The sequence below is a fragment of the Squalius cephalus genome, assembly GCF_949319135.1.
Source record: "Squalius cephalus genome assembly, chromosome: 18".
NCBI lineage: Eukaryota > Metazoa > Chordata > Actinopteri > Cypriniformes > Leuciscidae > Squalius > Squalius cephalus.
The window spans coordinates 8,089,033-8,106,298 of record NC_137139.1 but is presented as its reverse complement, the minus strand read 5'-3'; the positions used below and the strand labels follow the sequence as shown (position 1 = coordinate 8,106,298).

Sequence of the window (17,266 nt, the reverse complement as noted above, 5' to 3'; positions counted from 1 at the left end):
AGCTCTCTGTAAAACACCCTCTCTGAATTCTGATTACAACTATCTGAACAGGATCAAACAACATACAGTACAGAATTAGTGAATGTATACTCATGTATACTGTGAATAAGGTCTTATTTCTTCCTCTAACGAAATACTTATTTGCATATTGCAGTCGAATAGTTCTCTTGAGTGGTTTAGTGATCTTAGATTAAAATTACAATCTACAATATAATCTTAGATTATATACAGTCCAATAAATATCTGAAATCAAAACGGGGTGTAACGTTTGTTATTGGAACTGGTATTTTTCAGAAATAATATAATTTTTAAATAATACTCCTGTGTTTAATTAACATCGCTCAGACTATGATTGATGTAATGTTGGTTTTGTTTAAATAATCAGGATTAATGAAAGCGGCAAATTCGTGGTATTATAATTTGAGTGTAAATTGTTATTGCATCTAAGACAATACTGCAATAATATGGCTCTTTGAGAAGACACTCGTCGATGGAATAAAAGGTTCAAGAATTGTTTTTGTTTTTTCTGAACATATTTTTGTTTTTACATTAATGATAATTTTAGTCGTATTGTAAACATTGTGTACAAACAAATAAAGGACAGAAGAAGAAAGAAGAAAAAAAACATTCATGCAAAATTATCGGATTTAAACTATGGACAGAGTCTTCTCTGCTATGGATTTGCGCTGTCTAGTGGCGTCAGCAGATTTATGTGATTGACGGGAGTCTGGGCCAATGAAAAGCCGCTCTGACACTGAGTGGGACGGACCGGACGCACACCGCTGTGGGTTCGGTTGCAGCAGATTATTTACATCCGTTACCAGGCAGCGGTACGCAGCATGACGGTAAAACTCTACCAAAATACATATTTAATATCTGCTCCTTCAGTGAATTAATGCTGTTCGCATTGTTGTAGTCTTGAAAGCATTTGAATTCTTTTTTCACTCAGGGTGATGTTTATTTCCAGCACCGAGAGAATACAGAGATTTACTCTCTGCGCTAGAACTTACTTTATAAGAGGAACATCATATGCGTGTGTTTATAGGCGAGCGTGTGTTTGCTGTGGATGAGACAGTCAGTCCCTCTGTTATAAACTCACTTTAATACAGTTTCATCAAGACGTTCCTGTGAAGTCCTTATTTCTGATCTGATATGAATTGGGAAGATATCTGACATCAGTAACTTAATTGTATTCAAAATGTCTTCGCCCAGGTAATATTCCCTTTTTACTAATTTAAGTTCCTTCAGGAATAAAAAACAAAGTGTGATTGTTGTACGAGTAAGTTTTCTGTCCTGTTGTCTTCAGTGATGTGCGGGAGAAGATGAGGAAGAAGAGGAGAGAACTGCAGGAGTCTTTAGGAAGAGTCAGAGATGATAAACAGGTTATAATAATAATAATCAGTATGCAGAACATTATTATTATTATTACTGGGGGTTTTCAACCTGGGGTCCTGGGAAAAGCCTGGAGAAAAACTAAATAATAAGATTAAAAAAATAATTTCAATCAAATGAATGAATACAAAATGTGATAAAAATAAAAATATTAGTTGTTCATCTATTAAATATTAAAATTAGATTAAATGAATAAAAATTGATTCATATAAATAAATTAATTTAACAGTACATTACGGTAGTGAGTAGAAACATATAATGTATCTAAATAAAAACTAATTTTAGATTCATAATATACATTTTTCAGTGTATAAATTGGGTGTTTTTTTAATGATAGATAAACCCTCACATGAGGATGATCATATTTGGGGTCTGCAGCATCTAAAAGATTGAAAACCCCTGGTATAATATAATGAACAGTGATTGCCATTTACTATATTTGTTGTTCATCACCTGTTTTTTTTAGGTGCTGCAGTTTTAGGCAATAGAGCGAAACCGTCGGGTTCCGGAAGTCCATTCATTTTCTCCATAGGGAAAACCGATAACTTCTAAACCTTTAAAGACCGCCCTACCGTGAGCCATGAGGTTGTTAATCGATAGCATTTGCTTCTGTTGAAGCCGTCAACCCGCATTATTTCAGCTTAGTTTTAAAATAATCGTGTTTATTAGCAATAGCATCATTTGTGGTGAAAAACTACACCACCCATGATGCTGTGCAGAAATTACACCAATCAGAGAGTAGTAACAAGAAAACCCCGCCTCTTTAGCTCCGCCCACTCCCATGACGCACTGCGAATGACGTAATCATGACATCCATCCCTACACTCTCTAAAAATATTGAAATGTTTATATATGCAATAAACTTAAAATATATAGTTTTTATACATATAATTAACATTTGTCAACGAGTAGTTTTATATTTTGCCATCATTTTTTATTTGATGACGCTGTTCACAGTGCTTCATGGGATTGTAGTTCTTTCCCTGACTAAAACTAAGTACACAGTCTTGTCCCTTTGTCTTTTTGTCCAATTTACAAAACCTTTTTTTGCTTGAAATCACAGTTTTTATTGTTGTGTTTCACCTCGTTGCTGGCTGGTTTGGTTCGTTGCTAATATCCCTTTAACAATATTTTTAAATCCCTATGGGAGAAATGAAGAAAACAAATCCGGACCCAGTGCCGCTGGAAAAGTGTGCGGGCAATATATGCACTAACATATTTGCTGTATTTTATACCTGAAGTTGCTAGACATGTTTGTTATATTAGCATACGAGACGAGCAGAATAGCGCTGTAGCTTCACTGAACACATGATTGTGATTGTCAAGTGTGTGCTGATCTGCTGTAGGCTCTGGTTCCGTCAGACTGGGATCTGTCTCGGGACACTGATCACACTGCGGTGGAGGTTGGTTCTGGACTCACCTTTTCATCTTCCTCTAGCGCTCTAACACTTCCCTGCTAGGCTTTCCTTCAGTGTTGCTTAGGTCTTAGTTCTCTCAGATATAAGCATTCTGTCAGAATCTCCACGCTGCTCTTTTCCACCCAGTTCAAGTGGAGGCTGATTTAAGGAGTAAAGAGGAGGACCACACCTGTGAATGTGTCTTTAAACTGGTGCATATGATTCCAGGTCTTCTGAAGCCATATGCTTTTACATGAAGACCAGTTTTATTTTAATAGGCTTAGTAACACATTTCATTCAATGCTTTTCTTCTGGACTCTCTTAATCATTCTTCTTGTATCCGAGCATGTGACTTCCTTAAAACCTGCTTGTGACCAGTGGGGAAAATGCTGTGTGCGTTATCATGTGATGTATCTGGATTACTAACAGCTAGACCTGTCACGATTATTGATTAATGATCGTGGTTATTTGATCTAGTCGCACTTACTTGAGATAACCGCAATAATTGGGTTTAATTGGACTGAATTATTATATTATATTATATTATATTATATTATATTATATTATATTATATTATATTATATTATATTATATTGTATTTTTTTAAAAACCTGTTGGACTTGTTTTTGACTTTTAATCAGAATTCTGAAAACCTACAAATTGAAAAAAAAAAAAAAAAAAAAATGGACATGAACAATGGACATAAATATAGACATTTAAAACACACACACATATGTATATATATTAGGGCTGTCAAACGATTAATCGCAATTAATCGCATCCAAAATAAAAGTTTGTTTTTACATAATACATGTGTGTGTACGGTGTATAATTATTTTCTATATATAAATACACACACATGCATATATATATTTAAGAAAAATGTGTTATTTATATATAAAATATTTATATATAATATAAATTATATATAATATAAATATATATACACAGTATATACATGCAAATATTTCTTAAATATATACATGCATGTGTGTGTATTTATATATAGAAAATAATTATACTCCGTACACAGACATGTATTATGTAAAAACAAACTTTTATTTTGGATGCGATTAATCGCGATTAATCGTTTGACAGCCCTAATATATATACATATGGAATATTACAATAAAAAAGATAGTGTTGATGATCATATATTTTGTATTGTAATATTCCTAAATATGTTATTTTAGGAGCTGGCAGGGGGAGAAGAGGACCCTGGTGAGACACTCAGACGCTCAGTGATGGCAAAGAGAATGAAAAAAAAGAAGAAGGTCAGGACTGTGCTAACTTTATAAATACATGTAGTGTATGATTACCAAAATACAGAATATTTTTTAAAAATGTTTTTTTACAACGACTACTTGATACAATGATATTTCATTACTTTTTTTTTTTTTTGTGGAAAATGGTTATTAAAAGTTAAGTTATGATGCACTCAATTTTAATCATTAATTTATTTTCTTTTTGACACAAATAATGACTACTACAACAATATGAATATCCCATTACTATTTATTTATTTAGAAAATGACAATAAAAAGTGATTAATGCAATCAGTTTTAACAATTTATTTGCTTATTTTTTTGATACCATGATTACCACAACAATAAAACATAATTTTAATTATTAATACTATTATGCTATTCTCATCATTATTTTTATTTTAGAAAATGAATGGCTATGAAAAGGTCAAGTAATAATACAAAGAATACATGAAATAGTTACTTTCCCTGCAGAAGTGTGAATATTGGCACTGGAGATCGTCCCTCTTAGAGGTTGGTAAAGCCTCAGACCTCCTGCGCTCGATTGGTTCTGTCTGTAATGTCTGCGTGTGGTCTCCGTGTTGAAGCTGCTGAAGGAGAGGACGGTAGAGTCTCCTCCAGACGAGGAGGTGACAGCAGTGCCGGAGCGGGACAGACCTGATCATGATGAGGATGATGATGTACAGCCAGTGCGCTCACCGAGAGGTGAGGGAACTCTCCGGTTATACACGTCATTACAGCGCCTAGGTTTCACTAGAGCCTACATTAATCCGGATAGATTTGAAAATGGAGTTTTCGTTTAAAAGCGCTCTCCGTCCACACTAGCGTTTTCAAAAAGTTTCTCATCCACACTGAAACGTCGGAAAACTCTCACAAAAGCTCACTGAGATGATACAGACAGAACAAGACATAATCAAGTTATCACTATTCTTCTGGCAGGATAATTTTATTTAGCACAATATCTCAGCATCACTGATGCGTCCAGGTCGCACTCACTCTCCATTATATGTTTGGTCTGAAACACTAAAACTGCTCATGTTTTGCCGCAGATGCGAGTGAATTTTGTGTCATCTTTGCAGGACTGTGATATGAAGAGTGTGCAAAGTAACATATTTTAGCAACAGGGTGAAAGTGAATAGCACATAACAGGCACAATACCGGTATAAACATGAATATCTATTTGGTACAATATGCGTCACATGACTAAACTTACGTCATCGTTTTTAAATACCTGTAGTTCGCACTACAACTCGTAAACAGCGTTTTCAAATGTATCCACTTTGTAAAGCGTTTTCAAAAAGCTTAGTTTTTGGTTGCTAAAAATGCCGTCTCAGTGTGGAGAGAAAAAGATGAGTTTCCAAAGAAAACGTTTTACTGTGGACAAGGCCTGAGGGCTGGGTGCTATGACAGTGTATAGCATGTGACAACTAAAGAAATCATAATGTGAAGCTGTTCAGTTTGGTGTCTGTGCACACTATTCTTACATCCTCACAATCTCTCCAGATCTTCCTCCTCGTCCTGTGATGAGGCCGGGATCCAGCCAATCAGAGACCAGCATGAGACAGCGCATGACTGAGAAGCTGAGAGCAGCGAAGGTGAAGTTCGTCTAAAATAGAAAGTGTATTTCAGGGTATATTTCAGAATACTAACTCACGGTTGTGCCGTCCCTTCAGTCTAAAGCTGCCAGTCTTCTAGAGCAGGAAAGCATCATTGAGCCCGCCAGCCGCCTACAGAGTCTGCGGGACAGAGAAACCCTCACTCGATTCGACAGAGACGTAAGCACCCCTCCTTTGAAACAGGCAAATGAAAGAAAAATGTCAACATGTAATGTATGAAAAGTTTCATTGTCCTGGTATGGTCATGTTTAAAGCATTCTTTGTCTCATTTAGTTTCTCTGTCACCATAAACCAAGTATTATAATATGTACTTCCATTCAAAGTAGATTTCTTTTATTCAGCAAGGACCATTAAATTGATCAAAAGTGACAGTAAAGATAATTCTACAAAATATTTGTATTTAAAGTAAATGCTGTTATTATCTTTCTATTCAACAAATCCTGAATCCTGAAAAATCCTGAAAAACTGTTTTTAGCATTGATAATAATCAGAAATGTTTCTTGAGCATCAAATCCTCATATTAGAATGATTTCTGAAGGATCATGTGACACTGAAGACTGAAGTAATGATGCTGAAAATTCAGCTTTGATCACAGGAATAATTAGATTTTTACAACATATTCACATAGAAATCAGTGATTTAAAGTTGTGATATTTCACAATCTTACTAGCCTGGGGGAACCCAGACAAACTTCCGGCAAATTTAGATTTGCTCTGCAAGTAGTCTGGCAAAGAGCTCATTCAAGCCCATTTCTAATCCGTCCAAATCGCGGCACCAATCAGAAACGTTGGGGCGGGCTTTACACGATGACGATCGCTCTGATTGGTTTTAGGTCTATCAAATTGCGCCCAGAGGCATTTGAGCGACGTCCGTTGGTGACGCCCCTTTGGAAATGAGTTATTAATGAAGCTTTGCCAGACCATAACTCAGTTACTACTGAGAATGGTCTGGTTTTAACCAGGCTACAATCTTACTATTTTTTCTATATTTTTAATCAAACAAGGTGAGCATAAGAGACTTCTTTTAAAAACATTAAAGTCCCCCTGTGGTGAAAGTCAAGCTTTTAATGTAGTTTATATGTCTATGTGGGGTTTTTAATGTGCTTAAAGACAAACCATGTGCAAATTCATAAGTCGACAGCATTGCTGAGTATTTTCTCCTTAAAACTGCAGTGAACCAAAGACAGTCTCAAAAACACGCTTTGAAATCACTGGTGTTTCTGACGTCACAAACTACCTTGTAACCCAGTGATCTCAAACTCAATTCCTGGAGGGCCACAGCTCTGCACAGTTTTGCTCCAACCCTAATCAAACACACCTGATCCAGCTAATCAAGGTCTTCAGGGTTACTAGAAACTTCCTTGCAGGTGTGAGTTGGAGCTGGTTGGAGCTAAACTGTGCAGAGCTGTGGCCCTCCAGGAATTGAGTTTGAGATCACTGTTGTAACCAATCAGATCAACGTGTGATCGTCAACGAGTGGATCTCTGAGATGAGTGAGTGAGTGAAGGCAGGGCTCATTTGCATATTCATGGAACCGTGTATACTAAATGAGGGAAGGGTGTCGAGTTACATTCAAGCTATTTTAAGCCATGAAGAAAAAAAATTCAAGGAAAAAATGTTTAGAAATGTAATTTTGGTGATCAAAGATGAGTTTTAAGGAATAAAATGATTGACTACAGGGGGACTTCTGAAAAAAAGTTCTGAACAGTTGTAAATACAAATGATTTTATATGTTCATTTTATAATTAAGAGTAAAACACACCACCTCTCGTTTAGAAGTTTGAAATGTAATCTGATCTGCTCTCATCCTGTCGTGGTGTCCTCCTCCAGACGGATCCAGATCTACGGGCTGATGAAGACTCGTCCTTCACTGCCAGGCTGAAGTTTCGTGATGTGGCCAGACGTGCAACCAAAGACATAAGGGTAAGAAGAGACTCCTGTTTCTGCCGGTTAGGTAAAGAAAGCAATAGATATTACATTATAAAAGGATAGATTTTGACTTTTTAATATTTCTTTACACTCTACATTGTGCATAGTTGCATGTGTGTATTAATAAAGATGATATTTCCCACATCAGGTGAAGTACTCTATGTGAACAGAATTAATTAAGAAACACATTAGAAATCCTCAAATCCTGACATAGATGTGTGTGTTTGGTTTCTGAGCAGACCGAAGCTGGTTTACCGACCGCTGAAGAGGCGTACAACTTCTTCACCTTCAACTTCGACCCAGAGCCTCAACAGCAACGCCCACGTAAGAAAAGACGTCCCGGGAGAAGAGAAGCAGAGGAGGGAGGAGAGGGGGAATCAGGGGAAGAAGACGGAGAGGATGAAGAAGAAGGGGAGGAAGAGAGGGAGTGTGAAGGAGAGGAAGCGTCTGAAGCCAGGGTGACTTGTGTTTGTGTGTTTGTTTCTGATTAGAATAAACAACAGAGACTGTTTATGGTATATGTACTTTATGTTAAGATCGACACTAACAAACAACAATGTAATTTCCACATGTAAATTATATCAGTGACCAAACGGTGACCATTCAATCAGGGTCCATATTTTAGGGTCCGTGAACCAAAATATTAGGGAAAAAATGAGGGCTGTCAATGTTAACGCATGCGATTAATTCAAAATTAAGGCGTTAAAATAATTTAACACAAATTACTAAAGCCTGCGAAATTGCTTCATTAACGAAAATCGAACATCAGCGAAATCATTCAATCGATCCAAACAGTGCTAAGTTAAAGAGAACCAGCTGGTTACATCAGAGATGAGACTCACATCACGTTGTAGGTTTTAATTTTTTACGATAAGTATGCGATTAATCGCGATTAAAAATAGTAAACTATTGATAGCCCGAGTTAAAACTTGTATACATTAAACATATTTTAATATATGACTAGTCACCTTTTTAATTCATTTTTTTGCAGTTTATTGGGCAATGACTTATTATACAAATATATTTTAAGTTATCGATGCAGTCTCTCAATTAATATTAGCCTATAAAAATTGCATTTATTGTAATTTTAAAGAATTACAACAACAACAAAAGAGTTTTAGATTAGATATAGCGTGTTTCATTACTTGGAAATTTCATATCAACTACCAATGCAATTCAATCCCTGTTTAGGATGAAGATGCTCCACTGGTCAGAGATGAGGAGGAGGATTTGTTCATCATTGACCAATCAGCACAGGACTTCCTGGAAGTGAGGAGAGCGGAGTATATGGACTACAGTAGGCGATTGCAGAGGGAGCGAGAGACACTGTTTGTTCCCAGCATGAGGACAGGTACACAAACAGAAACGCTCTTTATCTTAACCCTCCTCTAGCAGGTCGAATGATGGGTACACCTTGTGTCCCACAGTTCCTGCCTCGAGTAAGCTGGCCGAGAACGTGCGTCCCCGTTACCTGGAGGAGGAGGGGTTATATGTGGGCGAGAGGCCACACGTCTGCCTGACAAATCAGAACATTTTGGAAAACCGAATCCTCAAGCAGGGCGAGGTAATGAAAAGAAATCACGATCGGGCAAGAGCACAAAACTTCATATACTAACTTCTATCAAAATTAGGGATGCGCCGATATGAACATTTTGGCTGATACCGATAATTCTTTATATTTGAAAGCCGATAATCGATATAAAAATAAATAAATATAAATATAAAATGATAAATCTAAATCCAAATCTAAATCTGATTACAAAAACAAAAGTCTCACCATTAAAATCCATGTCCCAAGCACACAATTATAAAAATGTTCTCATAATTTTATGTAGCCAATATGACAGACTTTTGTTGCACTGAACTGTATTTTACTTTTTTGAATGGATTTCAGTCATATTTCAAGCAATTCAAAACCATTATGGTGAACAGTGCTAATCTGAAGTGTCTCAGCTGGAGGAAATAATACATTATTTATCAGCTTTAATATATTGGCCAAATTTCTTTGTTGGGCCGTTAACATTAAAAATTAACATGTATCGGCCGATACCGATATGGTAGGCCAATATATCGTGCATCCCTAATAAAAATGATACTGTAAAAAACAAATGTTATTATCCTAATGTGAAGTGTTTGTGGTTTGTGCAGGGAAGGAAGTGGTTTGGAGACGATGGGCGTATTCTGGCTCTGCCCGACCCAATCAAAGAGTCCTCCTCCAGACCGCCTCTCTTCCACCTGGAGGATGAGCTGGACCCTGCGCTGCAGACGGCCTACAGAAAGGTCAGAGATCCAGCTAATGAGAACTATAATCACGTTAGATTCTCTGTGTTTTTCTTCTCGGAAGCTTTGCGTTTTAATGTTTTAATTTAAACGCGTTTAAATAGGCGTGTACTAAGTTGCTCTGTAATAAGCACTTTGCGTCGGTTTCCTGATCACGATGTTTGGGTTTATTTTGTGATAACAACCGGCTGGATGTACATAACGCTTTATATCACAAACCCATTTTTTGACAGTGTCCCGTTAATACAAGTTCCCAGGCTGCTTCAATGAGTGCTTTCAAAAAATAACTAGTTATTAGATTTGGCAAAGGAAACATGACTCGTATTTAATGCACTGGTTTTGGATGACAGTTGTCTATGGTCCCAAGGCACCAGACCTCTGATGCTTGTCTTGAGATGAAGAATCCGTTGTTTTCTTTCCCACATAAAATTATTGGAATCAACACAAAACCCTGTTCACAATCTATTTTCCTTTTCTTTTTTTGACTTTAGAAGATAATTAATTCCAGGGACCCCAGGTCACTAGGTCTGGAAAACATGGAATAAAATCTCATGGCAAGTTGTTTTTTACTAGCTTAGCTTATCTTAGCTCTAAAAATATTTCATGCTCTTTTACGACTTTTAAAAATCATGCTAAAATGCAATCCTGTAATGTATACTAGCACTTTTTGGTTTCAAATCCTAAATGCAGCCTGTTTCCAGGCAATATGAACCGCCAATAATATTTGTTGAGATGAGAGGTGTGAGAACGGAGATGGGATCCAGATGTGTGGTGATGTCACGGATTCTGCAGTGAGACGGGGCAGTGAGGTCACATGTGCCGGTCACGCCTTACAGAACTCAAAATAGGAGATATGTAATGGATATTAGGATGTACACACACACACACACACACACACACACACAACGGAGTGATAACACACCCACTCAGCCATGTGTGTTTAATAAACCGAGATACTTGAAATACAAATTGAAATGAATCAGAAGAAGAACACGCCATGAGGACATCTGAATATTAAAGTGCTCACAGACATGTGGAGCTAATTGACACAAAGTGTTCTGGTAATGCAACCCATTAAAACATAAAAGAGTGAGAATGAGAATCATGAAGTGGATATCAGGAGTGCATGGCTGATAACCAATGAGAAAGCCACAGTATACTTAGTCCTCATGCACAGTACAGGCAGTAGAGGAGTAGTGTTGACTATCAACCATTCAACCCTGTTACCTAAGAAAGAAAAACGATTACTGGCACTTTCCATGGTACACTACAAAACAGGACCTGACTCAATTAAAACAAAGTTTTTTGTTTTTTCCATTTTCTTTTAGAACAAGTCAACTCTGATGTTATGATAAAGTCGCTAAATGCTAAAGTTGTCATGGTACGTGGTATTGAAGCACATGAAGGGGAGGAATAATACTTGGAGAAAGACTTAAATAACAATATTCTGGAAAACGCGGGAGTAAAACACACACGCTAACGTTAACAAGAACCAACAAACACTAAGGGAGAACTGAAAGGCTTATAAGCAGGACCATGCAAAGGAAAGTAATAAGTTGATTAACAAGACACAGGTGAATGAAATGACTAATTAAAGGGGGGGTGAAATGCTCATTTTTACTCAATCTCCTGTTAATATTGAGTACCTATAGAGTAGTATTGCATCCCTCATATCTTCAAAAAGTCTTTAGTTTTATTATATTTATAAAAGAAAGATAGGCTGTACCGAGTTTTTCCGGAAAAAAACGAGCGGCTGGAGGCGGGCCGTGTGGGCGAAGCTAAAGCTGTGATGACGCGCCGATTGCTAACAACACACAGAGACATTTGAAGCAGTTTTACTCACCGCCCGGTTCCAACGCACGACCGCAAACCTTTATCATTGTGACTGCTCGATCCTTAAGCATTAGACGATCTGCAAATCCGTCGATCTGGGCTTTGTTTATAAAACAATCATCGTCGAAATGCAGGGAACAAACAGTCTTGCACAACTCCGTTTTTGCTCTGGAAAAACAAACTCCATCCACGGGTTCCTTAACGCTGGGTTCTTTGGGAATCTGTGCAGGGTTGTCTTGCCCTGGCAACCAAAAACACACTTCTTTGGTGACATTGACTTCCCTAAAGCCTCAGCCGAGCACAGCACTTTGATGGCGTACTGCTTTCGCTTTCTCGCTCTGGTCTACGGATGCGCGCGCACCCGCGCCTTTCCGGGAGAAGTGCCCTTAGGACCCATATAAGGAAATTCCGGCCCATCTGACGTCACACAGGCCCATACTCGAAAAAAACGTTCCGAAACTTGTGACAAACCGGAAGGACAATTTTTGGCACAGAAATACTCCTTCAAACGTACAATTTAATTTTTGAAACTTTGTCCATGTTTAGCATGGGAATCCAACTCTTTAACAAACTCAGTATGCATGAAATAGCATTTCACCCCCCCTTTAAACTAGTTCTCTCTTTTAACTAGTTGCTAATTAGCATACATTTACTAGGATATTGACTGTTTATTAGTACATATAAAGCACATATTAATGTCTTATTCTGCATGATTATATTCTACATCCCTTAATTCTACCCAATACCTAAACTTAACAACTACATTACTAACTATTAATAAGCAGTACACAGAAGATAGTAGTTAATAGTTAGTTAATAGTGAGAACTGGACCCTAAACTCATATTTGGTCACAATCATCTACAAAACTGAAAAGCATCTCAATGTGTTATAAAAGTGCAAATTAAACAGAATAATGAAAAATAAAACAGCAACATTTAAGCCATCATTTAAGGTCATACAGATAAGAGTAAGACATCTTTCGAAACTTAACTCTCACTCACAATAAAAACAAAACATTGTGCTTTTATAAAATAAAATAAAAAACAATAAGGATGGTGCTTTCTGCCGTCCAGGTTTCCTTTCCGCGAAGTTAATGGAGCGCGTCACAAAGATTAAACTCAGTGTATCGGCTACTAGCAAGCTCTTGCATGCCATCTGAACTCTTGCTTTGGGTTGGTGCGTAGATCAACTCTTCTTCTTCTGCTCTTCTTCCTGTTTTGGCGGTTAGCAAACAGTGTTGCATTAAAGGGGTGGTATAATGCCCTTTTCACAAGATGTAAAATAAGTCTCTGATGTCCCAAGAGTGTATGTGAAGTTTTAGCTCAAAATACCCCACAGATATTTGTATATTGCATGTTAAAGTTTTCACTTTTTGAGGGTGAGCAAAAACGTACCGTTTTTGTGTCTGTTCCTTTAAAAGCAAATGAGCTGCTGCTCCCGGCACAGGGGGCGGAGCTTCAACAGCTCTTGTCCTTTACCTCACACAGACATGCACTGGAAATTTTTTAAACTTTCAGCCTTTTATGTTCAAACCGGAGTCAGACAATGATGGAGAGACTCAAGAAGAAGTGACAACATGTAGAAGCAACATGACATTTCTGAATGGTTAGTTGGTGAATTTATGTAGCTGATGTGTAGTTATCCTCTAGTCATTGATTAGCATATTCTGTCTTGATAATCTATTAATGAGGATAGGAGCAGGCTTCACTCAATTTTGATAATACACTTTTTAGAGTGCTGGCCTAAAAATATAATACATAAGAATAGGACAGAGGCCGCACTATGCATAAACGTTTTTTATTCGTTGCACAAACGCGTTTCGGCGTGTGCCTTCTTCAGTGTGCAATCAAACAGACATTGTGACCAATCTTATATGCCCCCACCAATGACACACCCATAAACTCGTAAGCCAATGAATTCAAAGTATGCTACACACATATCAACAAAAGACAATTAATTAAAGACAATAATTCTAGGCTGCATACAAAATGACTTACAATACACAGATGTTTCATAGACAAGAATAACCCCAGTTTTACAATTATAAAAAACAAGAATCATCTTGTGCAACGAATAAAAAACGTTTATGCATAGTGCGGCCTCTGTCCTATTCTTATTCTTATGTCTTGATAATCTATAAATCGTGTTCAGGGGGCGGGTTTATGTACATTTTAGGGTTAGTGATGTCACTAACCCGGGAGGAATGTGGTGTAGTCTCTACCAGCCGTTTGTTGTAGTCCTTAAAAAGTGATTTCTGTGAAATAAAATATCTCCCTTTGCTTTGAACTTTGAGCATTGTAACTTTGCAGATGTTGTTTATGCTCAAACAGGAACATTACACACTAACTAAAGTTAGAAAAGTGAAATCATAATCAAACACCCCTTTAACGCATGCTTCTGGATTGTAGTGTGAATCGCCTGTGACTGACTTTATTCGTCATCTGACTGTATGCACCAAACTGTGGTGTTCTCACCATCATAGTTCAGGACTAATACATATACCGTTACTCTCCTACTTTATAGTATATATTGCTTTACATGAGTGTACTTTATGTATGTGGTAAATTTTGATATACTTATAGTAGCTCTATGTTAGAGCTATTAATTATTTATGTAGTGATATTGATGATTACGATACCTGTAAGGTTTTGTTCAGTAAGTCTGATGAATAATTGTAGTCAATAGTTATGTTATTAGATTGATTTTAAAGAGTAACTCTCGCCAAAATTGAACCTAAGCTCTTTTTCTTAATCTACCCGAGTCAAACTTTCGTGTAAAAGCATAATTAGAATGGAAACGCCACTTTTACGTTTGACCGTATTTTCGTTTTAGGTCAGAATGCCTTGTGAATGGGAGTGAATGGGGCACTACTATGATAGCATCAAAATCACTATTTTTAAAACACTAAGAAGGCTCGACACAACAACTGGAATTTTGTCAGTCAAAAGTAGTCGAATCGAATGCAAAATTCCTGACAAAATTTCAGCCACCGCAAACACTAACTGATAAAGTGAGTCGTACAAAACCTTTCTTTTTAGCAAACTTTGTGTACACAAACAATGTAGTCAATGCTCGAGTTCGTGTGTAGAGCCCCTGGTGATACTTCGAGCGAAGTTTCATGTTGTGTCGAGCCTTCTTAGTGTTTTAAAAATAGTGATTTTGATGCCATCATAGAAGTGCCCCATTCACTCCCATTCAAAAGGCATTTTGACCAAAAACCAAAAATACGGTCAAACTTCTAATTATGAAGTTTTTCCATTCTAATAATGCTTTTACACGAAAGTTTGACTCGGGTAGATTAACAAAAAGAGCCTAGGTTCAATTTTGGCAAGAGTTACTCTTTAAATGCAAGATGAAGTTGTGGGAGTCTTTGAGGTCCGTCCAGGATTGAGCAGTGCTGGGAGACGCAGTGTTTGGGAGCAGCAGAAGTTCTTCTGGTATGGAAGATTGTAGAGAAGCAGATGTTGAATCATTGAGATGCACCTTGAGCTGGTCACATGCACAAGTTGTGATTTGTAGGTGTCAAAAAGCAAAAGCTCGCTGAGCCAGAGCTGGATCTCTAATAACCTCAGGATAAGAATCCCAAGGGTTGGAAGGAACGTGAATAGACTAATATTAGTATAGATGCCATTCAGTTTATTTAAACTGGACAAACTTAATACCCTTAAAGTTTTATTCAATGACCCTTTGTTGTAAAATACAGAAAATCTGCTTTTAAGACTATTAGTGGAAATGCATAATGAATGCATGAGTGAGTCTTCATACTGAATTAATGACATATGGTGTTTCCCCGGTTGTCGGCTCTGTTTCAGGCTCTGAAGTCGAAGCATGTGAACCTCTACATATCAGGAATGGGCGATCCCCAGTCAGACTACCAGCTGGATGTAGATGTGTCGGGCCTCATCTTCTCCCATCATCCTCTCTTCAGCCGTGAACATGTGCTGGCAGCCCGTCTCGCCCAGCTGTACGATCAGCACCTGACCAGACAGCACAAGAGCATCACGCGACTCCTGACCGATAAGGTAACGCAGAAGAGGGGCATCAAAACCAAGCCTCCTGTTCTTAAAACTCATTCTGAATGTGTGTGTGTCTGTGTTTGTGTAGTTGAATGGCTTGAGGAACACGATACATAATATGCTTGAGCTACACAGAGGAGAGGCTCTGAGTCAGGTGACCCAGCAGAGGATGGCAGAGTACAAACAGGAAGTGAGGTAAGAAACAGGGTTCGTACAAGGTTCGTACTTTTTGACATTTAATTCCTGGAAAACCCTTGAAAACAGCCATATTTGCGAAGAGGCACTTGAAAAGTGCTTGACTTATTTAAATACAATATACTCATATTCATACTCAGTATTCAAAAAAAACACAAATGCAATCTTTTCATGCAAAATTAACACTGCAGCCCATCTGATAAACCCCCATCAGACCTTTGCTTGATATGAAGTAACATTATAATATAAAATATTCTTTATTGAACAATAATATAAACTTTGCATTTAATATATATATTATTAAATACGTTGTAAGTTGTATTTTGGATACCTTATATCTGTAATTTGAGTTTAAAAAATACTAAAGATATTGTTTGATAAGTTTGAGTATGGAAGTAAAATAATGCCAAATGTTTTTGAAACAAAAAAGCTTGTTGAATTGCACTACTTGAAAAATATATGCATTGCATTAACCCTGCTTGCATTTTAAAGCATTGTATTTTCAGGGCTTGCATTTTTGGAGCAAGCAGTAGGCTATTTGTGATTATTATCAGGGTGATGAATTGTGATGATTATCATATGGAAAAGCTGATAAAGACACAAAAGCTGTGTTTACATTGAAGTCTTCACTGTTACTTTTGTACATGTAAGTTTTGCACAGCTTGCTCTGTCGTGACCGAGATTATGTTATTCCCCGATGGTGATGTACAGATCAAACGTTAAATCTGAGGTAGTAGACATATTTCTCTCGGTTGTTTAGTTTTCTTAACTTTATATTGCAGCGCTGTGCTGCAGAACTGGGGATTCCCTCAATACGTCACTCTCCAGGATTCCCCTGCGGTCTCAGGACACTCAAAGTAACTCAATGGACAAAATACAGTGATATATAAGACCAAACTCCCACCTTATTGGGGATGTAGGCTATATTAATAGGCTACAGGCAAGCAGATGGACCAGAATATGAACGTAACGCGCAAAGTTTCACGCTAGCGTTTCCCAGTGATATACTGGCATAAGTTCGCCTGACACTGGATATTCGCACATTTAGGGACCGTCTCTAAAGTTACATAAGACATTGGACACACATCTCTAACTTCAATAGCATTTGAAGAGAATGACTTACAGTTATACAACCAACTGTAAAGTGTTATTATTTTACGTCATTATTTTACTTCCATATTTGATCTCTGATTGTAGTCCTTCAAAACCCAAAAAATAGTGCTTGAAAAGTCCTTGAAAGTCCTGGAATTTAATTTTACAGTATCTGTACGAACCCTGAAGAAACTTCCAATCACCTCTACCTTCAGTATTATATTTATGATAGTCATTCTGTCACATTTAAA

At 37.3% G+C, this 17,266-nt stretch overlaps 1 protein-coding gene across 3 annotated transcripts in view; it reads left to right on the top strand.

Moving 5' to 3' along the window:
* Window positions 1–787: 787 nt before the first annotated feature.
* Window positions 788–17,266, top strand: part of cc2d2a (coiled-coil and C2 domain containing 2A) — a 41,636-nt gene continuing 25,157 nt past the window's right edge. The window contains exons 1-15 of one of the 3 annotated variants that reach the window (XM_079848450.1): window positions 788–845; window positions 1,110–1,212; window positions 1,307–1,382; window positions 2,739–2,795; window positions 3,983–4,063; window positions 4,642–4,759; window positions 5,558–5,649; window positions 5,728–5,829; window positions 7,500–7,592; window positions 7,838–8,056; window positions 8,790–8,949; window positions 9,026–9,162; window positions 9,747–9,878; window positions 15,525–15,734; window positions 15,817–15,923. In XM_079848450.1, the coding sequence (XP_079704576.1) occupies window positions 1,199–1,212; window positions 1,307–1,382; window positions 2,739–2,795; window positions 3,983–4,063; window positions 4,642–4,759; window positions 5,558–5,649; window positions 5,728–5,829; window positions 7,500–7,592; window positions 7,838–8,056; window positions 8,790–8,949; window positions 9,026–9,162; window positions 9,747–9,878; window positions 15,525–15,734; window positions 15,817–15,923 (1,598 nt within the window). In that variant the 5' untranslated portion in view covers window positions 788–845; window positions 1,110–1,198. Of the gene's footprint in view, window positions 846–1,045; window positions 1,213–1,306; window positions 1,383–2,738; window positions 2,796–3,982; window positions 4,064–4,641; window positions 4,760–5,557; window positions 5,650–5,727; window positions 5,830–7,499; window positions 7,593–7,837; window positions 8,057–8,789; window positions 8,950–9,025; window positions 9,163–9,746; window positions 9,879–15,524; window positions 15,735–15,816; window positions 15,924–17,266 lie in introns of all 3 variants that reach the window. The other 2 variants (XM_079848449.1, XM_079848451.1) reach the window with 2 other exon arrangements.